This window comes from Hyalella azteca, unplaced genomic scaffold, assembly GCF_000764305.2.
Source record: "Hyalella azteca isolate HAZT.00-mixed unplaced genomic scaffold, Hazt_2.0.2 contig2131, whole genome shotgun sequence".
NCBI lineage: Eukaryota > Metazoa > Arthropoda > Malacostraca > Amphipoda > Hyalellidae > Hyalella > Hyalella azteca.
In genome coordinates, this window is record NW_025932417.1 from 35,623 (window position 1) to 62,995 (window position 27,373).

The following is a 27,373-nucleotide window of genomic DNA, read 5'->3' on the forward strand; positions in this document are numbered from 1 at the left end:
TATGCTTATTGCCTTATTCTTGGGAAAGCCAGGATTCCTTACTAGAATTGAATAATGTAGTCAGTCTAGTGGACCTGAGTACCCCAGTAGGCCTGGGGTCTCCAGTAGGCCCGGTTATTCCAGTTGGTAAGGGGTCTCCAGTAGGCCTGGGTATTCCAGTTGGCACGGGGTCTCCAGTAGGCCTGGGTATTCCAGTATGCAAGGGGTCTCCAGTAGGCCTGGGTATTCCGGTTGGCAAGGGGTCACCAGTAGGCCTGGGTATTCCAGAATGCAAGGGGTCTCCAGAAGGCCTGGGTATTCCAGTTGGCAAGGGGTCACCAGTAGGCCTGGGTATTCCAGTTGGTAAGGGGTCTCCAGTAGGCCTGGGTATTCCAGTTGGCAAGAGGTCACCAGTAGGCCTGGGTATTCCAGTTGGCATGGGGTCTCCAGGTCTCCAGTACACCAAATAAAGTCTGTGAGTTGCGCGTAGACAGCTAACGAGTCTAAATGGCACAAAGTAACTAAACGAACCTGTCCATAAATGTTCGTACTAGTCCAAAATTGTTCGTACGCCATTTTCGCCTATATATTGGCTGTACGATGGATATCTCTGCTTAGCTATGGACATCGTAAAAAGTCGATACAATACATTTGCCTCGACGTCGAAGCACATCGATTAGTCACCGAACGACCTCATCAGCGACCTGCTTTTTGGCGACGCAGCTTTAGGCAAGGAAGACGTGGCAAGAAGTACGGGAGAGCAGCTCTTTTGTACACATATCCTTCACGGCGATCAGGGAGACTACGACAAACACGACCCACTTCGTGACGGCTTCTATCTCCGTTATATGCATGCCCAGCGGGTCCCAGCTACCAAGAATCAGCTAAGACGTATAAGTACATGTCTACCGTACTGCTCACTCATGCCCATGTACTCCATCTACCATGCTTACCATGTTTATGAGCCGTGTGTTTCTCCATGCAAAAAAGCTTTAATTTGTAGGCCCGCGTAATAAAACGTCATAACTTCTACCATGTGTGACGGAACACAATTTTTGTGGATCATTATATTTTTGAGAACATTGTTTCGCTTCTGATTTTACTCAAGAGATTTAACTTATATATGACTAAGTAATGCGAAGACATATTTTTATTTCGTGACTGTAACAAGGAATCTCTCTTGCTGTGATATTATCTATCGGTAGCGTAAGTTACAATCGTCTGCTAAGCGCCACTCGTCGTCTGCTAGCCCCGACCACGTTCAAGAGTTCTGTTCTAACCGTTGAGGCAAGAAGTTTATTGTGCTGAGCTCCCGTGACAGAAGCCGGCTTCAGCCGGCTGCCACGTCATTTTTCTCGAACTATCTCTCTCTCGAACTTTGAAAATGCCGTGCTGCCCCGCTCCGAGGCGTTGAGCCGGCGTAGGGTACCAGCTGAAATAAAGATTAACTCATGAACACCTATAAATGCCCCAGGAACTGCAAAATTCTGAAAGTACTCACGACCAAGTTTTTTGGACATCACCTAGTTGTGACTGGCTGCAACGACTGTATTGTGTGGAACCGTCTTGAACGGGGAAACGTTAGCGAATTCTCACAGGAGTAAAAACAACACGTCACAAAGATTTTAAGATGCCTCCATGTGTGGTTAGTGCCCCCGGGTTCGTGGTTATTGCCCCCCAGGGGAGTGGTTGGTGCCCCCAGATTAGTGATTAGTGTCCCCAGGTGAGTGGTTAATGTCCCCAGGTGAGTTGTTAGTGTCCCCAGGTGAGTCGTTAGTGTCCCCAGGTAGTGGTTAGTGTCCCCAGGTGAGTGGTTAGTGTCCCCAGGTGAGTGGTTAGTGTCCCCAGGTAGTGGTTAGTGTCCCCAGGTGAGTGGTTAATGTCCCCAGGTAGTGGTTAGTGTCCCCAGGTGAGTGGTTTGAGTCCCCAGGTGAGTGGTTAGTGTCCCCAGGTAGAGGTTAGTGTCCCCAGGTGAGTGGTCCTTTTCAACAGAAGACAACACTTTTAGACGAAATCGTTCCTGCTTGTCTCAGCTACTGGAGCATCACCAACAAATCCTGGCCATGCTGGAGGAGGAGACCGGGGTGGACGTGGTGTATTTGGACTTCGCGAAAGCATTTGACAAAGTTGACCATGGAGTGCTCTTCAGAAAATTGAGACTGCTGGGGGTCGGATGTGAATTGCTGGCATGGATCCACAGCTTCCTAACAGAGAGACTACAAGCTGTAGTTGTGGGAGGCTCAAGATAGAGTGAGGCTAGGGTGAAGAGTGGAGTACCACAGGGAACAATACTCGGCCCAATCCTCTTCCTCATTCACATCGCTGATATAGATGTGGCTCTGAACCACGCCTCTGCATCGTCATTCGCGGACGACACCAGGATACTAACGACTATAACGGACAGGAAAGACTGCGAGAGGTAGCAAGAAGACCTCGCTGCAATATATGACTGGGCACAAGTGAACAACATGCAGTTCAATGGGACCATGTTTGAGGTTTTGAGATACAGAGGTAGCGGAAGCCGGGTATGGAGCACCACTACCTAGCACCTGACAACTCGGAAATCGAAGAGAAGCGAATCGTTCGCGATCTAGGAGTGTTGATGAATACTCAGGTCAATTTTGGTGATCACATAACGGCAATAACCGCAAGAGGTAGGCGACAGATGGGGAGGATCTGGCGGACGTTCAAAACAAGAGTAGCGGAACCAATGATCACACTCTTTAGAGCCCTTGTAATACCAATCCTTGAATACTGCTGCAAGCTCTGGACCCCATTCACACTCGGCGCAGTGCGGCAACTGGAGGGTGTCCAGCGAACCTTCACTTCCAGGATCAGATGGAAGAGTTGAACTACTGGGAGAGGTTAAGGCGCCTGGGTCTGTACTCACTGCAGAGGAGACGGGAGAGGTATGTCATTCTGTACACATGGAAGATATTAACCGGAATGGCGCCAAACTTCGAGAGCGATATCTTCAGGATTGAGACACATCACAACGAAAGAAGGTGGAGTCTGTGCAAGGTCTTCTCACTACGTAACAGATTTGCAGTCATATTTCAATCCCTGCGGGAAGGATCACTCTCCGTGGCAGGGCCGAGGCTGTTTAACGTCCTACCAAAGGATTTTAGAGAGGAGGAGTTCACCCTGCAGACCGTCAAGAGACGACTGGACGTGTTCCTGGGCGCAATCCCAGATCGACCTCCCCTGCAACACTACCAGCGGCGAGAAGCAAGCATCAATGTCGTGCATCAGCTGGCCCAATGAGGGCGGATGAGCGATAATCAGAGGCGGCGATCCATCGTGGCCCGCGACTGCTACGTCCCAAACAAATACTAATTTATTACTGTGTTTTATTAGGTGATATTACTTCTAATTGTATTTGATAATGCTTTTAGTCAACATTCATTTGTCTACACTATTGATGAACTGATATTCTGATGAACTGGTACTCACGTACTTGCGAGGTATTTTTGAGAGTAATTCTGTCATAAATCGACTATCGTCCATTAATATGTGACCGAAGAATTAGGATATGATTCTGCTTGCTGTAATATTTTATACTATCCATTTTTTGCATCTAGAGAGTGTTAACAGCCCGTTTCGTGCTGTTAACACTCTCGCCTGAATGTTAACAGCATTCAGGCGAGAATGCTGTTAACATTCTTCGTTAACAGCATTCTTGGTTCGGCTTTCATGCTTTGGTTTGGCTTTCATCGCCTGAAAGCCGAACCAAAGGTCCGGCTTTCAGGTGATAGCCGGACCAAAGTGCGACTGTCGCCTGAAGAGCCGGAACAAAGAGCGACTCGTCAGCCCGTGTGTACTTAAAACCAATACGTAAATCACCGCCAAGTCGGCACGCTACCATAATTATTTCGACTTCGCCGCGGTGTTTCCGGCTAAACATGCATATCTGATTTTTTATATGGGAAATAATCAGTAACGTAGGGAATGAAGTTTCTCTCGTTAAGTAATTAACGGATGAAAATCATAGGGAATAATCCTATTCTGTTCAGTAATAAACTGATGAGGATCTAGGGAATAAAGCTATTCAGTTCAGTAGATAATTGATGAGAATCGTAAAGAATAAAACTATTCTGTTCCGTAATTAACTGATGATAATTGTAGGGATTAAAGCTTTTTTGCTCAGTAGTTTACTGATAAGAATAGGAAATAATGAAACTATTATGTTCAGCAGTTACCTGATGAGAATCATAGGGAATAAAACTATTCTGTTAAGCAGTTAACTGATGAGAATCATAGGGAATAAAACTATTCTGTTCAGTAGTTAACTGATGAGAATCATAGGGAATAAAACTATCCTGTTCAGTAGTTGACTGATGAGAATCGCAGGGAATAAAGCTATTCTGTTCAATGGTAAATTGATGAGAATCTTATAGGATACTGGGTCAATCGTATGGGTATATAACCAAAAAGATCCTGTAAAAATTTATTTACTTGTAGAAATTTTTATCTGTGTTGAAAATTGTATCTGTATTTTCCAACTGAAGCACCAGAAATGCCTCCAACTGGCTGAAGCGCTGGCAAATAAGTATCTGGAAGCGAGCTTCTTACGTTCCATGCCAATTTTATTTTTGTTACTCAACGAATTGATATATTTACGGCCTAGTTTAGAGCTTACAATTAAATAAATACTTCTACATTTTACAAAGCCACTTTCTAGTTATAATATTTCTCATATTAGTAGGCATTGATGTGGTATTCTGCGCTGTAGGAAAATACAGTGTAACGATGCCGAGATGAAGAAGCTGGTGCGAGCCATCGAGGAATTGGGGGAAACTATTGTTTTTTCGCTGTTAAAAACAAGAGGATAGTAACAGGATGATTGTAAATGATGAAAAAACTGAAACAGGTAGATAAATGACGACGTCGCGCGGCCGACGCATGCACACCGGCGTACGACGTGCAGGAATGAAGGTGAGTAGCAACACGTCTCCATGATCATAGATATAGAGGAATTATTGGATTTATAAATTTAAATTACAAATCTAACTCATTTAATATATTATAAAAAAAATTTGTTCGTTCCATTGTTATAAAAATACTAATTAAAAATTTATACTTGAAATGATATATAAGCAAATATTATGTAAATAACAATCAATTGTTGGAGAAATCATAACCACTTAGGCGTAGAATAATATTTACTAGGTGGGATTTTGTGAGAAGTTTTCTAGAAATGTTGCTTCAGCTCATGTTTATCTAGCCCTGGAATACGACTAGGAAATATCAATCACTCTATAAAGCTAAACAAACTTTTGGATCCAGGACAGAGGAGAATCCGATACCAACTAGTTTAAAAGAATTTTTTACTTAATTCCTGCTTCTTCAATGAATGTCTCTTGAGTGACGAACACATGAAATAACCAACTTAATTATGAAAATAATAACCGGTGGCCATGCACACACCTCATCATACGAGACAGTTCACCAATGAAAAGTTTTATCACTATAGTAATTCATCATTAGACATGTATCACTATAGTAATTCACCATTGGACATCTATCATTATAATTTTTCATCACTGGACATCTATCAATATAGTAATTCATCATTGGACATCTATCACTATAGTAATTCATCATTGGACATCTATCACTATAGTAATACATCATTTCTACATCTATCACTATAGTAATTCATCAGTGGACATCTATCACTATAGTAATTCATCATTGGAAAATTCATCATAATTTCGATTCATAGCATAGAGTGCATTTTGCAAATATAAGTATATGTAGGTTTAATTAAGTAATTAACATACTGAGCAATTAGATAGGATTTAATAAATGACATAAAATGAGTTATACACAAAACCACCCCTTGGAATTAGGTTCAAGACAAGAACAAGTTCATTTGGTGACTAACACAAAGGTTAGAGAAGGGCAGGTTACACATAGGTGAATATTCGTACGTAGGAATATTTTGTTCTATTTGTTGACATTTTCGCAATCTCCATCCTGCCTTCTGATGCCGTTGGTGCAATCCTGATGCCTGATGTTGTGCCTGATGTTGCAGTTGGTGCAATCTCCATCCTGCCTTATGTTACCGTTGGTGCAATATATTTCCTTATGACTTATGCCTTATGATGAGTTCGGGAATTCCTAGTCCCAGGTCACGCTGATGCGCCGCCTTCGTCGTCCTCCGTCTCCGCGTTGTCGCTAGGCAGATCACCCCCGCCCTCGGGTCCCGGAAACAATCTTATCTTAACAATAAATTTCGATCAAAGTAGCTTCTTAATTGTTAGTAGGAATCAGGTAACCCAGGCATTCGCGACGATGTTTTTATATAAGAGTAACTTATACTTAACGTAATAACATGAATTTTTGTTTCTATATCTATATATTTTGTTTCTATATTTATATATCTCCAAGCTATGCAGGAGCATATGTTCAGTCTTAAAATGCCTAGCAAATTACGGACCAGGCAATAAGTCCAGCAGCTATCTCAATNATAAAATATGTTGAGCTAAAGCTTATTGTACGCAATTTAAATTATAGTTTGTGCATGATTTGACATTTATATTCTTAGATAACTAACATGCACGTGATGTTTTTTTCTAGGTAACTAAGATGCACTAGATGCCTCTTTTCCTAGCTAACTGACATGCAATCGATGCATCTTTTTCTAGCTATCAAACATCATGTAACATGCATTTGATGCTTCATTTTTTAACTAACTGACATGCACTACAATTGTAGATGCCTCTTTTCCTAGCTAACAGACATGCAACAGATGCCTCTATTTCTAGGTAACTAACATGCATGAGATGCCTCTTTTCCTAGCTAACAGACAAGCTTTTCATTTCTTTCGGAGTCAAGATTTAAAAAACTAAACTCCTCTAACAAAGAGTCCAGGGCTGCGTTAAATTATTCATATTAAGTTAAATCAGCCGATTGTTAATTTATTGGACAAATCATTTGAAAAGCGAAGAATTTGCATCCTTTGATAAAATAATATTATAAAATCGGGAATATTGGTCCCATGCATATAAGGAAGTGATCACACCCGATACAGGTGACGATAAGCAACGCTGCTGCTCTGGTCGTCCTCGTGCTGTCCGAAGATAATATAACAATAACACAATAATAATACGCATCCTTTGATAATATTATAAAATTGAGTACATTGGTCCCATGTATATAAGGAAGTGATCACACCCGATACAGGTGACGTCAAGTAACGCTGCTGCTCTGGTCGTCCTCGTGCTGACCGGCGCCCTCGCCAGCCCCCCGTCCTCAAATGTTGGGACTGGCCCCTCGCCTTTGCTTGAGGTGAGAGAACCCTCGCCCTCACATGAGGGGACTGTTCCCTCGCCCTCACAAGAGGGGGGGGGGGCAACTCGCCGTCCGTCGGGGCAACTCGCCGATAAAATGTCCCGTCACTTTATAATCATACTGGAATGACTGGTCTAGGTCCATATATACACCTAACATACGTGACTGATTGCGTCAGGATTACAAACGCTCATTCGAAATGTCATTAAATTAGACTGGGTGAAAAGTGTGCTTGTGTCGCTTTATATGTACCCAACAAATTATACCTGCCGTTTTATAGTGAGTAGAATTGTAATTGTGGCCAATAATAATAATAGCTTGCTGTTATAGTGTATTTTGGAAAGATTTTGTCCTCAATCTTATGTCGTAAAAAACAAGCTCTGATCAAAGTTTTTATTACCTTGTTCACAAAATGACCTAGAAATTCCATTATGATTTGGTACTACAATCGGCTAACAAATGAACGGTCTACAGTATGAACCGTAGAAAATGAACGGTCTACCGTATTTTTGTTGGACTGCAGGCTGCAGGAAACTAACACCCTTGTGTGAGAATCGATTTAGCGAACATTCCAGGTTCGCAGAGGAAGGACGATAACGGAGCTTTCGCTTCGCGTCGAATTCCAGCACGGAATTTGAATAACTTGATCAACTGATTTCCGTAAAATGCACAGAGAAGATACGGAATAGAACGCAGTTTGTAACGAGGTGATAATGTAAGTAAATATATTAGTGAAGACATTAGTGAACTTATTAGCAAACACATGCAGCACTAAAGTCTGGGTATGCAGCCATGACAAGTGGACACACACAACCTTTGAGTACAAGGAATAAAGGTGTTTGAGGAGGCCACGGTCAAGATGGCTGTCTGGTCTACTGCTTCACAAAAATATAACAGTGGCCAAGACGGGTCCCGGTGTGGTAGCTCAACCGTTCAGTACGTGATATGGTAGACCATCATAAGAAATTGCCTTATTGGTCGCGCCTCTATAAATCACCGTATGACTTATACATGCTCTTCGAAGTATTTCAATATGTAATGATTCCTACAAATTTACAACTGATTAAAGTGGTGATTAAGTAATTTAAGTACTCTTTTCATTAAAATATAGCGCATATTCTAGGTACATAATATTTAGTTCAGGCTTATGTTTGGTGGAAAAAAAAGAAAATGATTTGAAATGAAGTTATAGCAACAGCATTTATAACATTCTAAATTAATTTGCTGGTGTGGTTGCAGAGAAATTCTTCCTGTGGGCGAGTTACACCACCACCACCAAGTTCAAGCTCTCCTTCACCACCTCCTCTATCCCCGCCACCTGCTTTATCAGTGCGTACTAATGAAGTTCTTTATAATCAGGGCCCATACTTTCAAAAAAGTTAAGAGATCGTAAGTTCATCAGCCAACCATTGACGGCCTTTCAAGCAAAATCCACCAATCATAGACAGGAAATTAGAGCGCAAGTTCTTACGTTCACTTAGCGATTTTTGAAAGTATGGCCTCAGGAGCGTGAGAATGCATTCGCATTTGATAAGCAGTAATGTGAAAATGCATTCGTATTTTTTAAGCAGCAATAAGGCAACGCATTCGTATTTATTAGCAGTAATATGGTAGCACAATTGAATCTAATATATAAGCAGTAATGTCCTGTCTTATTGTGACCCTCTCACGACGTGCGTTCCTTCCTAATAATCCTGTCACGACGTACTCTCCCAACCCCATTATCCTATCACGACGTATTCTTCCAACCCTCTGATCCTATCACTACGTACTACCCCAACCTCATGACCATATAACGATGTACCTTCTGAACTTCATGACCTTGTCATGACGTACTGTCCCACTCTTCAGCCACTTCTAGAAGAGATTCTGTAGTTGTAATTGGTCATCTTGATGATGACAACTAGACGAGGTGATAGATCACATTTTTAGAGCATTTTGGCTACAGTTAGTTTGTTATATGACCGTCATTGGTTCGTTGACCGGCCAGAAACATAAGGCCGCAATACATTACACCCTAGTCAAGCCAAAACAGATTTGGTTAAATGGGTGAGTTGGCCATTAGCTGAGCTTCTCGAATGAACTTGTCCTGAGTGGAACTTGAACCCGGGTCACTGGGTGCGAGAGATGGAAGCTCTTATCGCTGCAACTTCTTTCTAGATCCTTTCCTACTGCACCCTTCCAGCGTCTAATAACCGATTATACCAAAAGAGGTGCAATGTAATATTATGACCTCAAATTTCTTCAACCCTCAGCTCAGGGTGTTATGCCTTGTGCGGGCCGTCGCAAGAAGAGTTTCTTGCAGCGCCTGACAAAGTTGAACCCTGATACCCACCACGAGAGGCTGGACGGGTCCATGCGGGGAGCGCATCCCCTTGACCTGGAGGAGGACCTGGCGCGGGAGGGGGCTGAGGCCCGCAAGCTGCTGACGGTGTGGTCGACAGCGTTCTCCACCAAGACGGCCACGTCCTACTTCACCAACACGTCCGTCACCGTCCGCATGTCGGCGGCCTGCTCCATCGGGGGAATCGGATTTCCGCGCTGTGGGTAGTTCCAAAGACCCACCCTGTGTTGGCTGATGAGGAAAGACTCTCCTTGGGCATGAAGACTCTTGGATAGCATGAAAGTTTTAGCCACACATAAAGCTACTTATATCCTCACTTAGTGGTACTTGTACCTTCACGTAAGAGGTACATGTGTCCTCATGCGTAAATTTCTTGCACTCTTCGTGGGCAGTACTTAATTAGCTGGTGGCCGAGGACGTTTTCATTAATGGACTCAAACAAGTTGACATGGTCTTCATCGACTCAAAAATGGACAGCATTTCTACAGCGTATTGTAATCGTTCAGTGGAACGTTAAAGGTGTGTAGAAAGCTGGCACCAATCATGTACATGGCAGAAGCACATGCCAAATCGTCCATCCAGGAGGATTTCGTAAACACGATCGCATCTCGACGTGGATCAGCGGAAAAATATTTCTACTGAACAATTAACAGCCAATAGTTTTCAAAATTTGGTTGCATCATGCCAATAAAATGTCCTGTATACGCAATAATTTTTATACATTAAAAATAAGTGACAGGTTTATACACTCGGCGCACGGTCTTGATTACCTAACAGGTTTACAATTTGCGTTCCAAATGCCATCAATTTTTGATTGGGTGGAAGGTGTGCTTGTGTTGTTTGTATGTACTTTAGGAAATGTCCCTGTCTTCTTTCATTGCTCTAGAATTACGCACAATAATCATAATAGCTTGCCGTTATACTGTATATATGTGCATATTTTGACCCCTATTTAATGAAGTAAAAACTGATAGACAGCACGGTTTTATGCTTATTGCCTTATTCGCGGGAAAGCCAGGATCCTAAACTAGAATTCAATACTCCTGTGGACCAGAAGTACCCCAGTAGGACTGGGGTCTACAGTAGGCCTGGGTATTCCAGTTGGCAAGGGGTCTCCCGGTAGGTCTGGGTATTCCAGTTGGCAAGGGGTCTCCAGTAGGTCTGGGTTATTCCAGTTAGCAAAGGGCCTCCAGCAATCCTGGGTATTCCAGTTGACAAAAGTTCTCTAGTAGGTGTGGGTATTCCAGTTGTCAAGGGGTCTCCAGTAGGCCTGGGTATTCCAGTTGGCAAAGGGCCTCCAGTAATCCTGGGTATTCCAGTTGACAAGGGTTCTCTAGTAGGTCTGGGTATTCCAGTTGTCAAGGGGTCACCAGTAGGCCTGCTTATTCCAGTTGTCAAGGGGTCTCCAGTAGGCCTGAGTACTTCAGTGAGCTTGGGTATAATCATTAAAATTATAAGATTTTGACTCTAACGAGGCCGTAAAATAATATTCATTTGAAGAAAACACAAGCAACGAAAGCCTTGCCCCAAAACTGCATGCTTTTATTGTCGCTGTAAAATTCTCAACATTAAAGTAATTTGTTATTAATGAAAACGTGCTTTTATGCTATTTGAAAGAAATAAGGAGTTTGAAGGCACGAAACTTTGAATGTCGCGCCGTGATACAATTTTTCAAACCCAAGTTGGCCTTAAGTTGAAGCCTGTAAATAATGTAAGTAAGACAAAAATGTAAGTAAGACCTTAAGATAAAGCCATAAATCGAAGCCTGTAAATAATTTAGGAAGTACCTGCATGCATCAAAGTGCAAGTGCTCAAAAAGTTCGTGTACAAAAAGTGCGCGTACAAAATGTTTGTACACGAGCTCGAACTCCGTTTTGTGTTCATAAAAAAAGTGAACTGTTAACTGTGACCCGGAGGGGGGGAATTGTACCTGTTGAAATTCAGTTGCCAGGTTTGATTGTTTTCATAACTTAAATGAAGAGCAGTGCAGTAGAGGTGTAGCTCTGTGGGTTAGAACCTCTTATGGGGCCCAGCAAGTCAAGTTATCTGCAGAACATCAATCAGCTAGAGAATCAGTGTGGTGCGAACTTACTCTAAAAGGCAAAGATAGCCTCCTCATAGGGGTCCTTTATAGATCACCTAACAGCTCCTCTGATAACAATAAAGTAATAAGCAACCTTTTACTGAGCATGACTTTCAGCAAGTCGCAAACGCTGATCCTTGGTGACTTTAACCATTCAGAAATAGATTGGGCAGATGAATCCTCTCCAAAAGATGGGAATCACTCAACATCCCTGTTCATGGAGTCTGTGTGAAACTCATTTTTAATGCAGAACATCACCAAGCCAACCCATTTTAGGGGTAAACAGACCCCATATATTCTAGATCTAGTGCTTACTAGTAAAGAATCAATGATAGATGAGCTTCGCCACGAGGTTCCGTTGGGCAAAAGCCACTACCAATCATCTCTTTTCAGTATTAAGTGCTGTGCAGAAAAGACGCGTCGGAAGCGTGAACATTGGAACTTTGCGAAAGGCGACTATGATAAACTCCGTGAAGCGGTGAATGAGGCGAATGTTTCGGACTGTATTAAGGACATGAGTGTGGCTGATTCATGGTCATTTCTCATAGACACGGTTATGTTTGCAGTCGATGCCTGTGTACCTAATTACCCTTGGAGGAGTCAAAATGAGTGGACGAACATTACAGTTAAAGCTCAGCTAAAGACCAAGAAAGAAGCCTACAAGCGTTATTTACGAACTCGCAGCGATTCTGATTATAACCTGTATGCAAGGGCTCGAAATCTAGCTAAAAAAGTCTGTTGCACTACATCAAAAATTTCAAAAAAAAAAAAAAAAACTCAATAGTTCGAAGTGTAAGACAAACGACGGTATATCTGATTTGAAAGTAGACCAACGAAAGATTTCCTCTGATGAGGGCAAGGCTAACGTTCTTAATCAGTTCTTCAGCAGTGTTTTCATAGATGAGGACTTGAACAGTATCCCAGATATTGAGGAGCACCCAGTCGGCTCGAAGTTAAGAGGATTTCAAATTGTCAGGGAACGTCGGTTCGAAATTATATTTAGGGGGTATGCAAATCAAATTCAAGTAGGCAGGTTGCATTTATAAACTACGGTTAACGTTACAGGCTTTAAGTAGACAGGATACGAGGGAATAAAAGGGATAATGGTGCAAAGTGAATATAAATAGGTAAGCGAACTCGTGGGACAAGGTTCAGTCCTTAAGATCTGACCTGCTCAAGATACAAGCCTAAACTAATATCGATGCAATTATATTGATTTGTCTTCACTTAGTTCAATTTTCCAAACATAAATGCAAACATCCATAGTTTTATCCTAAGATATACAAAGACACAAATATTGCCCTACGCTTATAAGCTCACCTGCTCAGTGTGGGAGAATAGGGTCGACAATTTTATTCAGGAGACCAAGCACTGAGCAAAGTGACGGACTTGAAGAAAAAGTCTATTACAGAAATGTGGATGGACCCCTCACACAAATACACGAAGAAGAGGTTCTCAAGCGTCTGGTAGCTCTAAATCCCAACAAGTCGTGTAGACCAGACGTCTTCTATCCCAGATTGCTCAAAGAATTATCAACCGCTCCGGCTTGCAAATTGACAGTATTCTTTCAAAGACCTTGAACGGTGGAACTTTGCCGTCCGACTGGAAAGAAGCTCAAGTAACACCATTGTTCAAAAAATGTAACTCAGTACTCACTGCAGTGAGTGACAGAGAGCGCATTTTCTCGTCGACGAAAACTTGAGGTCACGGACAGACGGACGGACAGACGGACAGACAGACAGACAGACGGACGGACGGACGGACATAGCGAGCACAATAGTGCATTTATTCCATAAATGAGAAAATGGGCTAAAAAGGTGACAAAAGTTGCCCCGGTAGCTATCGCCCTGTCAGTCTGACAAGTTTTGTTTGTAAGCTAATGGAATCTGTTGTGAGGAATAGGATTATCGATCACTCGACTGTTCACCATCTTCTATCAGATTGTCAACATTGTTTTCTTCCTGCACCACAACTTATTGTCTACGTTGAACGATTGGACTCGCCTGCTGGACGAAAGGGAGTCAGTGGATGCATTGTACCTCGATTTTGCCAAAGCATTTGACAGTGTTCCGCATGAGCTGTTGTCGCGTAAAGAGAAGTCTTTGGGAATTGAGGGAAACGTTTGGCGTGAGAGAGGTTTTCATGTTTTCAAATTGTTCAGTAGAAGCGGAAAACCGTGGCGCACTATGTAAAGGCATGTAACGTAGCTTAGATACCGAAAGTAAGCGTTAGCTCACTTCAAAGTGAGTCAGCAGTGCAGAGGACAACTTTATCAACACCTCTCCGCATGATATCTGTCGGGTAACTGAGCTGTAGGTCCAGCAACAGCACATTTATAGAGCTTAGCCGCAATTATCTCCATAGGATTTTGTGAAGGGACACCACCACCCTCCCCCCTTTCGGGATCTGTCGTGAACGCATAAATCATCGTAAAGAGATGGTTCTAGTACCGTTCGATGCGGCAGAAAGTTAGCTTTATTAAATTTTGATGTGTGCGGTTTGATGTGTGCGAGAGGATGAGATGCACTGTCACTGTGTGTTTTCACATAGCATGTATAAAAAAAGTCTTGTGTAAACATATGACGAATATTCAATCGACGTGACATGTGCACATGACGTCGACGCTGTGTTTCTTATGCGATAAATCTCATGAACATCCGTTGGCCTTGCTTTGTAGTCATGTTAGACACTCAAATTTGGCATCTTTGAGAAAAAAATCTGTCTGATACGTTCAATTCTGCTTTTCTTATTCACGTTAATATATATTTAATTATGTTAATATTAGTGCTCATTTACTTAGCGCTACATGAAGAGTCAGGATACGTGACTAAGGTCGTGATGAATAAGTGAGACACAGCTGTCTAGATAACATATCTTGATATACGGGGCGGTTATACATGAGAGTTACGATACAGAGGTATAAGTTACGCGGTGTCGACCGTAAGGTCGGAGAACTCAACCGACGCGTTACGTCGAGGAGCGCTTATCAACTACTGCGGGGGCTCTTACTAAGGTTACCAGCCCTTTTATAGCCTTCGGCTTCCGCCCACAACTAAGATCTTGATCGCTTGTTCTGTCACGTGATGTCTTCCAGATGCTGCCTCTTGGCTAATACTTTTCCATCAATCTCTATGAGGTCAAGTGAATATTACGTCTCAATTACATGTGATCTAATCATTTAATATAATTATAATGATTACAATGAGACGCCACATTGACGCCGGACACAACCAACACAATACTTCGAAGTATGTGCTTGAAATGGCTTGCTGGAAATTCTCGCTACATAACGTTTTGCAAAAATTTTCTGATTGCGTCATTTTCATATGATTACGAGATCCGTGAACAAATCGGTGAGGATTTATTGTTTCTATGTTCCTGGAGAGATGGTTTTCTTGAGCAGCCGCTCACAGCTGGAAGAGAGAGGGTGAAGAGCTGTCTGACCAGTTGATCTGCGTTCCAGGCTGATTGCCAGAAATGGAACCGTGTCACGAAGAAACTACGTAGCTGCCGCTTAAAATCCACAGTAATCTGTTTCCTAATGGTGGAGATTTAACAGCATACCTAAGTTTTAAGGTTATCTAGGAATCTATAAAGGTAATAGGTGCATCTGATGAAAGCTACTCAGCTGCTGTGGTGTAACGAGGCCGCGGTAAATCTTTTATCCACCGCAATATGTTTCTTGTACGTGTGGTTCGAATATTGATCCTGTCTGAAGGTAGTATTCACGTTGTCAATTATACATTACCGTAATTATTTCATCGGTTGATAATCACGTCATTGGTAATAACCAAGTCATCGGTAATAACCACCTCCTTGGTAATAATCACCTCGTATGTAATAACCACCTCAACGGTAATAACCACCTCCTCGGTAATAACCACGTCATCGGTAATAACCACGTCATCGGTAATAACCACGTCATCGGTAATAAACAAGCGAAACCTTGTACCGTTGTCCCAGTAGTCATAAAAAGAACCATTTGATGCCTGGTCATCATCACTCCAGAGAATATTTAATTCGATAACATCTCAAATACATTACATGGATGAACGCAGCTGTCGAGCGCTGAATGAGAAGGAAAAAATGTGCAGAAACACGCACAGTTTTCAGCACAAAGCGCTTGTATAATAGAATGTAATCTTTTCTGATTTACACTTCAGGAAAGTAAGTACCCGCGCTACATATACCCACACCCTGCAGCTGCTGCTGCCCCAGCACAGCTTATAAAGGTGAAGAAAACTCTTCCGAGTGCTCTGTATGAGTTGTTTGTATATGGATTTAGCACAGAGAGTAGCACGGCTGCGTAGTTCAGAATTTCCTTAAGAGCGTTTACCTTAAAGCTAATTATTATAGACCGTCTCGAGTAAACTAAGCTACTGAATTACAATTGATTTAATGCAGTAGAATTCGAGAAGGTAATAACGAATACGATGAAATACTGAATATAACAGTAAAAGAGATAACGGTTTAATGTAAAATGCATGGCGTTTGGAGGCACATCTCGTGATGGGATCCATGGTTAGGACGAGTATCACCAAATAATGCATGATTATGACCATCGCTGAAATGGATAATTGCAACCATTCATGTCTTGAAAGGCAAATCTTGCCTATAAAGATCAAGTATGCAGAAGCTCCCAAAGACATGCTCAGGATAGTTGAAATATACACCATAAACATGGCACCAAAGCGGCACGTCCGAGTTGCTAGGGGCTAAGGCATTGGAGGAATTTGATTACTTAATATATGACCTGATTTATTAAGCAATCATAAATCACATTTATTTTAATTTTTCGTATTTATGTTGCAGATGTACACTGTCGCAATTGGAACACGAATGCTACAGCTGTTGATGGCCATGCAGTTTCTGCTGCAGCTTGTCCCAGCGAATGGCGCGATCTCGGCCGAAGCCTCAGCGTCGGCTGAAGATGCTGCAGCGTTTTCGAATGATCAGGGTATGTTTCCGATGCTTTTTAATCTACGTGAATTATTACATGTACATGGATTAGACAAGTTCAACACATGTACACGCATTCAAAAGATAACGGTCTCGTGTTAACACATTTCTTTTATGATCGCAGAAGAGCGCTTCTACCTGGTAACATACGCTACCAGCACCGAACTACATGTCTCCTTCACTACAGCCACCGTGCCTTACACGTGCCTTGCCCGTGAGTGTCGTGATCTACACGTGCTCGGCCCGTGAGTGTCGTGCCTTACACGTGCTTGGTTCGTGAGTCGTGCCCTACACGTGTCTTGCCCATGAGTGCCGTGGTCTACAAGTGCCTTGCCTGTTGGTGTCGTGCCTTACACGTGCCTTGCCCGTGAGTGTCGTGCTCTACACGTGCTTGGTCCGTGAGTGTCGTGCCTTACACGTACTTGGCTCGTGAGTCGTGCCTTACAAGTGCTTGGCAAGTGAATGTCGCATTTGGCATGATGTGGCTGTGAGTGTGCGGCATGGGTTGGGTGAGTTAGTGACATGGGGCTTAGGCTGTGGGTATGATGGACACGATCGCCCAGATATCGCTGAATGTACAGATAATAACATAAGTCATCTACTACATCAGTACAGAATGTGCGCCCACCGCCAGCACTCACTTATTCCAACCTTCACCAATTCAGTCAATATCCTCAAATCAAGACCACCAATCTTGTAAATGCGAATGCGTTTTCCCAACTCGAAGAATATATAATTTAAAAACAGTTTTCTGGTGTCCATTTAAATTCTGGTGTCCATTTCAGTCTTTTGCCGCTATAGTTGAATGCCTGACCAGAGACAACTTTCCAAAAAGCTCCCTCAATTATTGGCTGCGCAATATGTGTTTTTGACGTTTTTCTAAAGCTCTGTTGGGGTTCCCTCAGAAATCGCGGGAGCGTCGTGTACGGGTCGGCAGGTACGTCTCAAGCGACGTCCGCAGCAAAACGCTGTCGTCTTAGCCCCTTCGACGTCGATGCAAATCGACTCGTCGCTGAACGGCTTCATCAGTGACCCACTTTTTGGTGACTCAGCTTTAGGCAAGGAAGACGTGGCAAGAAGTACGGGAAAGCAGCTCTTTACGATCTGGAACGTATCCTACACGACGATCACGATGACTACGACCTACACGAACCTCTCCGTGACGGCTTCCATCTCCGCTATGTGCTTGCCCAGCGGGTCCCTGCTACCAAGAATCTGCTAGGACATCCAAGTACACGTCTACCGTACTGCTCACGCATGCACATGTACCCCATCCACCATGCATACCATGTGCATGAGCCGTGTGTGTCTCCATGCAAATAAGCTTCAATTTGTAGGCCCACGTAATTGAACGTCATAACTTCTATCATGCATATATGATTTTCATTCTCCAGCTCCATATAATCATTCGTCTCACTCCACGGTATCACCGTGTTAAATTGTATTGCACACGAGTGTAACTTATATATAGCTTGTTGGCCCAGAAAATGTTACTGCATGATTTTCCTAGAGAAAATTATAGTCATAATAACTGTAATTTCTGGATTTCGATAATCGTAGAAGATGAGGCTACACTCTTCGCATGAATACTCATATTATCGTAGGGGATATAATCAGTAATGTAGGGAATAAAGCTCTTCTGTTCGGTATTTAACTGATGAAAATCATAGGAAATGAGGAATTTCTGTTCAGTAGTTTACTTACAAGATAGTGTTCAGAAGTTAACTCATGAGAAACGTATAGGAATAAAACTATTCCGTTCAGTTTTGCTGATGAGAACAGTCAACTGATGAGAATCGTAGGGAATAAAACTATTCTTCTGTTCAGTAGTTGACTGATGAAAATCGTATGGGATAATTTTATTTGAGTACAATAGTTAGAGTTACATCGTGTTACGTGTGCAATTTCCACAAGGATTGGAGCGGCGGTAAATAACATAAGAAGATCCTTCTAAAGCGTTCTTCATATTGCGTGATTAGAATTAGGCATTGATGTGGCATTTTGCGCTGCAGGAAAATACAGAGCAGCGATGTCGAGATGAAGAAGCTGTGGCGAGCAATCAAGGAAATGGGGGAAATTATAGGTTTTTCGCTGTGAAAAAAAGCAAGAGGATAGTAACAGGATGGTTGTAGATGAAGCAAAAACTAAAGCAAGTACATAAATGAAGACGTCGCGCGGCCGACGCATGCACACCGACGTACGACGTGTGGGAATGAAGGTGAGTATATATAGCAACACGTCTCCAGATCACAAGTATAGAGGAATGATCTGATTTTTAAGTTTTAATTACAAAGATACTTCATTCATAATAACACTAAATAAATTTGCTCGCTCCATTGCAGCAAAATAAAAATTATAAATTAATACATGCAATGCTATAAAAGCATAAATGATGTAAATAACATTCATGTTAGAAAAATAATGACCACATAGGCAGCTAAAAATATTAACAGCTAGAGCCTACGATTTTGTAAGAAGTTTTCTAGAAATGTTATTCAGCTCATGTTTATTTAGCCCTGGAATACGACTAGGAAATATCAATCACTTCTTCAATGAATATGTCTCGACTGAACAACACGTGTAATAACCAATTAACATACGTAATTAATAACCGGTGGCCAGACACCTCATTATACGAGACATTTCATCAATGAAACGTTTTATCATTATAGTAATACATCATCAGACATCTATCAATATAACAATTCCTTATTGGAAAATTCTTCATCATTGCAATTCATTGCATAGAGTGCATTTTACAAATATTATTGAATTCTGTTAGAATTGGAAATTAAAGAACAAAGAAAGCGTTGAAACTTTTATTGTTGTGGTTCCGAAAAGAGAAGTGGTTCGCAGAACGAAGTCAGGAGGAAACGAGAAGCACGAAGCGCGATGAGGGACTCGTGCACTGTAGTAGAATGCGTTCGCACATAAGTACAAGTTGAATGTTAGGAGTCTAGAACACGATATTTAATTTCAGTTGAATGAGTCACTGTTTCAGGTGAATATATCTCTCTCTCCAATTCTCACCATATATTGCCGGTGGCAACAGAACGTAATAAGCAAGGAGTAGTTCAGCTCAAATAAACAGAAACGGCAGAGTTGAAGACCAAGTAGAGGGCGTTGGGAGGATTCTTATCTGAGTAAGACAGAAAACCAACTTGAGACTATCATTAATGGATTCAAAGTTATAACGCAATGGATTTCAGTATGATTCAAGTAAATTCAGAATAACGATAACAGTTTCAAATAATCAAAATAACAAACCTATTTGTTTCCGTTGAGGAATCCTAGATATGTGTTCTCATGTAGAGAACTATTAGAAAGAAAATAGAGAAAACAGTAATATGAATTTTCGCTCGTATTTAAAGAGAGTTAAGCGCATGCAAGCATGCAAGTTAATTCACAGCACTAAGGCATGTGACAAATCGGTATACACCGAAGCTAAAAGGAGCCAATAACCCTACGGGTTTCAACCAGTGGCGTAAAGCCAGCTAAGCAATATCTTATACGAGCGAAACACAGAAGTGCTAACATGCATTAAATGGAATAAAATCAAATGAAAACACACTCGCACAAACAGAAATTAAGGTATAGAAAAGCAATAGTTAACAAAATTAGTTATACTGTTTGAGCAGGAGGTCTTCACTCGGGTAAGGTTAAGGTAATAATAATCAAGATCGAGCTAACGCGTATACTTTGCCTCCTAACACGAGACAAACGATAAGCGTATGAACATTAACGAGTTAATTAGACAATAAATTTTAACAATATAAGTGTATATATAGGTGCAATTCGAACGAATAATGACAAGAGAATGCATTTAACCTACACCTCCAGTCTGGAGGACAGGGAACCCTTGAGACAAGCTCACAAGACCGTCGCTCACACTGTGCTGGAGGAAACCACCAGCATCGTCATCATGCAGTGCTGGAGGAACCCACCAGCATCGTCATTGTGCAGTGCTGGAGGAACCCACCAGCATCGTCATCATGCAGTGCTGGAGGAACTCACCAGCATCGTCATCATGCAGTGGCGCCCAATATTAACCGACCGACGATTGCTGGCCGATCTCAGCCATCTGTTTTCAAACTCCCAAAATTGTCTGAACTTTGAGATAGTTTTCAGAGTCATTTTCCGTTTTAAAATTCCTTGTTGTATCCTATTTGTATGTATTATGTAATTATGTCCATCAAAATTTCATTCTTCAATGCTTCTATTAAATTGAAAGTGAATGTTGATACATTCGAAACGTCGTTAAATATATTATAAATCATTGGTGAGACCTGCTTTTTGATCTGTTAACGTCTTCTGAAGAATTTTGATTTCTTTAAAATTGGAATTAATGCATTCTCTGGTCAATATTTTTACGTGTTTCAATAAGAAAATTCAGCCATCTAATGCTAATACTATATAATAGGTGTAACTAGGTAATTAACATACTGAGCAACTAGATAGGCCTTAGTATCCTGCTTTTTAGCAGTATCCATAGGATTTAGTATACATCTTGCTTTTTGCTGGCATTGGTGCAATATCCATCCTGGCTTCTGTTGCCGTAGGTGCAATATTCATCCTGGCTTCTGTTGCCGTAGGTGCCATATCCGCCTTGCCTTCTGCTGGCATTTGTCCGGTGTCAATCAGGCGTCTCATTATATTTATTAAAATTATGTTATAAAATTAGATCATCCGTAATTGAAACGTAATATTTACTAGACGTGATGGAGATTGATGATAAAGTAGGCTACTAGACAACATCACGTGAAAGATCCGTTAGAGCCGTGATTAAATAAAAGGGCTTGGAATATACACTCATCGACGCTTCAATGCTACAATGTGTAACCGATACTACCGATACTACGTTAATGATCGACGTACAGTCGAGTAAAATCTATTTTACATTTGTCGTCTAATGAGCAATTCATCCTGCATAATGATTCCTTCTTGTTATCTTTATTGTATGAGGCTTGATTTATAGGTCATTTCATAACGATAGTTGATATACATATAATGAATAATTGCTGCCCTTCAACCTTCAACCTCTAACATTCAATACGAGAAAAATTAAGCTAAAATATGCTATTGAATTAAAACAATTCAGAGATTGAGAGATCTTAGTATCCAAGACTCACCTAAATGCCCAATATATCCAAATATATTTCTCATGAATGTACAATAATAACGAAGTAAAGATTCATTATGAATTAAATTTCGCGTTTTACACGATTTTGCGGAGTTGAAAGCAAAACCGAACTCTGCAACAGTCACTAGATAACAGAGACTATAAATAATCGGAATAATTGTGTAAGGATTTAGTCATTTATACTACAAAATAGCGGTTATCCCGTCATTACGGATGTAAGTTTATTGCGGACCGGAACTTACTAGGGACGAGTTATTTTAGATATTAAGGTTGTTGACTTTACGATCTCATCCTCGGCAGAAGTCTCCTTCTGAAAATGTTTGCTAAGTTTGCGCAACGTTCGTTCGAAAATCGTTTTGTCAGCAAAGTTTACTCCACGCTAAGCGAAGGAAGTTAATGCGATCTTAAAGAGACAAGCGATATAATTAATGAGGTTCGAGGAGTTCATTCTTAATGAGATTTGCCAATGCAAGATATTTAATATTGAGATATTTAGATAGATGTGATTATTTAATCCCTAATTCGAGATAATTTTTTCGAGATTGAGATTCCCACGAAGTCTTTGTCATTGAGATAAACTGTGATTACCTACTCAAATGGAATATTTCAACTGTTTGAAACTGACATGTTAATGTTATGGTTACATTAGCGCATAATGTTTTTTAAAACGTTTTAATTTTACCATCTTAGACCGTAAATTATTATATAGGTAATTTTTGCAACGTTCTCACGCTGAACGATAATTGATGTTTTGAAATTTAAGATTTTAGTGGCATTCCAATTCAGAAATGGTGATTAACTTGCTGTTAACCTTATCAATAAATAAGCATCCCGATTAAATTACCTGTAGCTAAATAATCATTAAAGTTAAAATGTCTGTTATTTTGCTAGCATTTGCTTTAGCAATAACATGAAATTAGTGAAACAGACAATATGCTAATATTGATTTTCTTGTTTGACAATTATGATGCGTTCATAACATTATAATTTTACGATTAAGAGGAACATGCAGGGTTTCGTAAAAGCATATCTCTTATCTTTATTTTTGCTTCCTTTGCGATTTAATAAAAGCTCACAGATAACTAAAGCGCTTGACATATTCATACATTAAAATTTAATGCATCTAATTGCAGTGACTCGGTGTGAGCCAATGGATACAAATGCTCATATGTTTTCCAGCAGACCTAGTTAGCTCTGAGTCCACTGTGTCACTGAGTCCTCAGACGCTGAGTCGACAGATTCTGCAGCATATGTGTCGCGAGGACAAGAACCCGATGACGGGAGATTTTGAACACGATCTTTTCTTGATTTTGCTTCTATATGATCGAGGACGGTCTTTTAGAAAGAGGGTAGGTGTCCGGTGTCAATCTGGCGTCTCATTATATTCATTATAATTGTATTATTTGATTAGATCATCTGTAATTGAGACGTAATATTCACTAAACGCGATAGAGGTTGATGGAAAAGTACTAGACCTGAGTCAGAGTCTGGACAACATCCAGTGATAGATCACGCGATAGCCGTGATTCTATAAAACGGCTGTGAACCTTAGTAAGGCCCCTCAGAAGCTGACAAGTACGCACGTCGCAATATAACTCGCGTTAGAGCTACTCTGACCAAACGGTCGAAGTCTTAGCTTTACCGGCATCGTATCTCTCACGACTTACCACCTCGTATCAATATGAGTTCTCTAGACAGATGGTGTCTGACTTATCACTTACGAATTTAGTCACGTATTCCGGTCCTCAGGTGGCGCCTAATATAAGGGCCTGACATATTGGTGCAATATCTATCCTGCCTTTGTTGGCATTGATGCAATATACGCGTACATCCTGCCTTCTCTTGCCGTTGGTGCAATATATATCTTAGCTATAAATTTTGACCTAAATAGCCTCATGTGAGGTAGTAAGAATCTGGTGACAAGTACAACAATATTCTGAACATATTCTCGCAGTTATTTTATTACACATTAGATAACCTAGCGCTTACCAAGAGCAAGAAGACAAGCGGCTGGCTTCAGTAAGAATCAATGAATGGTCAAATCGTAAGACAAGTCCTTCTAGTACTTTGGTCGATGTTGCCAGAACATCTGATACAAAATTCTTTAAACTGAAATTCATTACAGTAACTTACATGCAGTAGATGCCTCTTTTCCTAGGTAACATAAATTCAATAAATGCTTCTTTTCCTTAGTAACTTACATGCAATAGATATACATAGATGCCTTTTCTTCTAACTAACTAATATGCAATAGATGCCTCTTTTCGTAGCAAACTGAAATGAATTATATTTCTTTCGGAGTTAAGACTTAAAAGCTTCAACTCATCTAGCAGGGAGTCCAGGGTTGCGTTAAATTATTCGTATTATGTAAGATCAGCTAATTGTTAATTGATTAGAGAATTAATTTGAAATCCGAAGATAATATACTGTAACAATAACACAATAATAATATGCATCCTTTGATAATATTATAAAATTGAGTACATTGGTCCCATGCATATAAGGAAGTGATCACACCTGATACAGGAGACGTTAAGTAACGCTGCTGCTCTGGTCGTCCTCGTGCTGGCCGGCGCCCTCGCCAGCCCCCCGTCCTCAAATGTTGGTACTAGTCCGTCGCCTTTACTTGAGGGGATTAAACCCTCGCCCTCACATGTTGGGACTAACCCCTCGCCCTCACATGAGAGGACCAATACCTCATCTTCACATGAGGTGACCGATCCCTCGCCCTCACAAGAGAGGACCAGCCCCGCACACTCAAAAGAGGGGACCGACTTGAAGAGAGAGGTGCAACGAACCTCCGTAGCAGCGGACCAGATTCCCAATGCGGCGGCACAGGCCGACGATGATGGGCGAGACAAGCCCATCCTCGCGAGGCTGGGGGAGCACGACAGGCTCGCGGGGCAGGATGAGGATCAGAAGGCTGAACAAAGAAGTGAGTAACGCCGATAAAATTATGCAGGGGCTGCTGCGTCGTTCTATACCTTCCAAAAAGGTATTCACGTGTGAAGAAAATAGTGATCAGCTCGAACCTGTTCAGGAACGCAGTTTGTAACGAGGTGATAATGTAAGTAAATATATTAGTGAAGACATTAGTGAACTTATTAGCAAACACATGCAGCACTGAGGTCTGGGTACCATGTATGCTACCATGAGGAGTGGACACACACAGCCTTTGAAGGAGTGGACACACACAGCCTTTGTTGAGGAATAAAGGAGTTTGAGAACAATGGTCAAGATGGCTGGCTGGTCCACTGCTTAACGGAGTCATAAAAATATAACAGTGGCCAAAACAGGTCCCGGTGTGGTTCCTCAACCGTACAGTAGATGGTATGGTAAACCACCCTAAGAAATTGCCTAATTGCCCGCGCCTCTACAAATCTCGTATGACTTATACATGTTGTTCGAAGTTTGTAATATGTTATAGTTCTTACAACTTTACAACTGATTTAAGTGGTAATTAAGTAATTTTAGTAATTTTTTATTGTTAAGGGGAGCGTCTAGGGTAAAATTTTGGATTTCGGCTTTTCCGGTTTTTAGTCTCATCTTAAAGCTGACATTCTGATCTATCCAACGGTACCAAAACCATCTCTGTACGTTGATTTATGCGTTCACAACAGATCATGAAAGGATGTTGCGTTTCAGATATGGTCTTTACGCATCGAATGATATGTGTCTCAATGTTGTAGCTTGAAAATCCTAGGAGGAGATAGATTTCTACGGTACCCCCTATTTTGGCCGTTTTCTAAGAATTTCACGTTTTCTTTCATTTTTTTCGAAAAATTCACACGAACAAAAATGTCTTAGAATTCTATTTTACAACATATGTGTACCAAGTTTCAGAGTGATCCGTTTGTAAATAGCCGAGATAAATTTTACCCTAGACGCTCCCCTTAAAATATTGCGATCATTCCAGGTGCATAATATTTAGTTCAGGCTCATGCTTTGTCGAAAAAATTCAAAATGGTTTAAAATGAAGTTATAGTCGCAGCAGTTATAACATTCTAAATTTTTTGCTGGTGTGATTGTAGAGAAGTTCTTCCTGTGGGCGAGCTACACCACCACCACCAAGTTCAAGCTCTCCCTCACCACCTCCTCTGTCCCCGCCACTTGTTTCAACGGTTCGTAGTGATGCAGTTCTTTGTGATCAGGAATATGATAATGCATTTCCATTTTATGCGCAGTAATGTGACAACGCATTCCAATTTTATAAGCAGTTATATGGTACCACAACCGAATCTAATATATAAACAGTAATACCTTGCCCCAACGTGACTCTCTCACGACATACCTTCCCTAACTAATAAGCCTGTCACGATGTATTCTTCCAACCCAATAATGCTGTCACTACGTACTACCCCAACCTCCAGATCCTGTCACGACTTACAGTCCCATTCTTCAGCAACCTCTTACAGAGATTCTACGTCACTTTATAATCATACTGGAATGACCGGTCTAGGCCGGTCCATACACCTAACATACTGTACGTGACTGATTGCGTCAGGATTACAAACGCTCTTTCGAAATGTCATTAAATTTGACTGGGTGAAAGGGGTGCTTGTGTTGCTTTATATGTATCAACAAATTATACTTGCCGTTTTATAGTGTGTAGAATTGTAATTGTGCACAATAATAACAATAGCTTACTGTTATACTGTATTTTGGAAAGATTTTGTCCTCGATCTTACGTCGTAAAAAACAAGCTTTTATCAAAGTTTTTATTACCTTGTTCACAAAATTACCTAAAAATTCCATTATGATTTGGTACCACAATCGGCTGACATACTTTATACTGCCTGGAAAAACCCCGTATAAATCTAAGGTCCGTGTGAGAAAATGAACGGTCTACCGTATTTTCGTTGGACTGCAGGCTGCAGGAAACACCCTCGTGTGAGAATCGATTTATCGAACATTCCAGGTTCGCAGAGAAAGGACGATAACGGAGCTTTCGCTGCGCGTCGAATTTCAGCGCGGAATTTGAATAACTTGATCAACTGATTTCCGTAAAATGCACAGAGAAGATACGGAATGCAATCACTAACTTCGATCATAAGTAGCATTGCAGTTTAGTTTCTTCGTGAACTCTGTGACTGTCACACAAACAAATTGCGTTGCTTGATTTTCGAATATCACCAGGTCTGTATAATTCACGAACTCACAAGTCAAAATAGAAGTTAAAAATAAAGGTGTTTATTAATTGAAAGCTTCATGATATTTCTTCACTCCCTCTATCTCACCAACCTGCGAGAAGTGTAAGACCTTATGACAAAATCTAAATGTGAAGATGCTGTTGAGAAACGGGTTTCAATATCTCCTCTTTCCTAAAAATGAATTCAAATTATTGATTTAGCCTCTGATTCGATTTCGTTGTTGAATATTTTGCACCCTCTGTGCGTGATATTGAGTTATTGTAATCGAACAGTACGTGCAACTAAATCAGATCTCATAAGCAAAGAAAACGTCAATACACTTCACCATATTTTCATTTGAAACGTTTCAACGACCAACTCCGTTTAGAGAAACGTAGGAAAACAATCCTCATCTCTAAGTATTATTGAATATTTGAGTGCAA

At 41.2% G+C, this 27,373-nt stretch overlaps 1 protein-coding gene and 1 long non-coding RNA gene across 2 annotated transcripts; both read left to right on the forward strand.

Moving 5' to 3' along the window:
* Positions 1–4,469: 4,469 nt before the first annotated feature.
* Positions 4,470–25,930, forward strand: LOC108667342. Its single transcript, XM_047885345.1, has 3 exons — positions 4,470–4,914; positions 24,328–24,736; positions 25,833–25,930. The coding sequence occupies exons 1-3, from the start codon at positions 4,858–4,860 to the stop codon at positions 25,928–25,930; spliced, it is 564 nt and encodes a 187-aa protein (XP_047741301.1). The 5' UTR covers positions 4,470–4,857.
* LOC108667338 lies at positions 15,973–16,862 on the forward strand. Its single transcript, XR_007157274.1, has 3 exons — positions 15,973–16,120; positions 16,515–16,659; positions 16,786–16,862. It is a non-coding gene; the product is annotated as an uncharacterized LOC108667338 (long non-coding RNA).
* Positions 25,931–27,373: the final 1,443 nt, after the last annotated feature.

What these genes read in the sequence shown, in the direction of transcription:
- LOC108667342 (XM_047885345.1), top strand. Translation starts at nt 4,858, where the DNA reads ATGACGACGTCGCGCGGCCGACGCATGCACACCGGCGTACGACGTGCA. An exon ending in TACGACGTGCAGGAATGAAG is followed by an intron (nt 4,915 to 24,327) that starts GTGAGTAGCAAC and finishes CACCTGATACAG; the next exon opens with GAGACGTTAAGTAACGCTGC. An exon ending in TCAGAAGGCTGAACAAAGAA is followed by an intron (nt 24,737 to 25,832) that starts GTGAGTAACGCC and finishes GTGTGATTGTAG; the next exon opens with AGAAGTTCTTCCTGTGGGCG.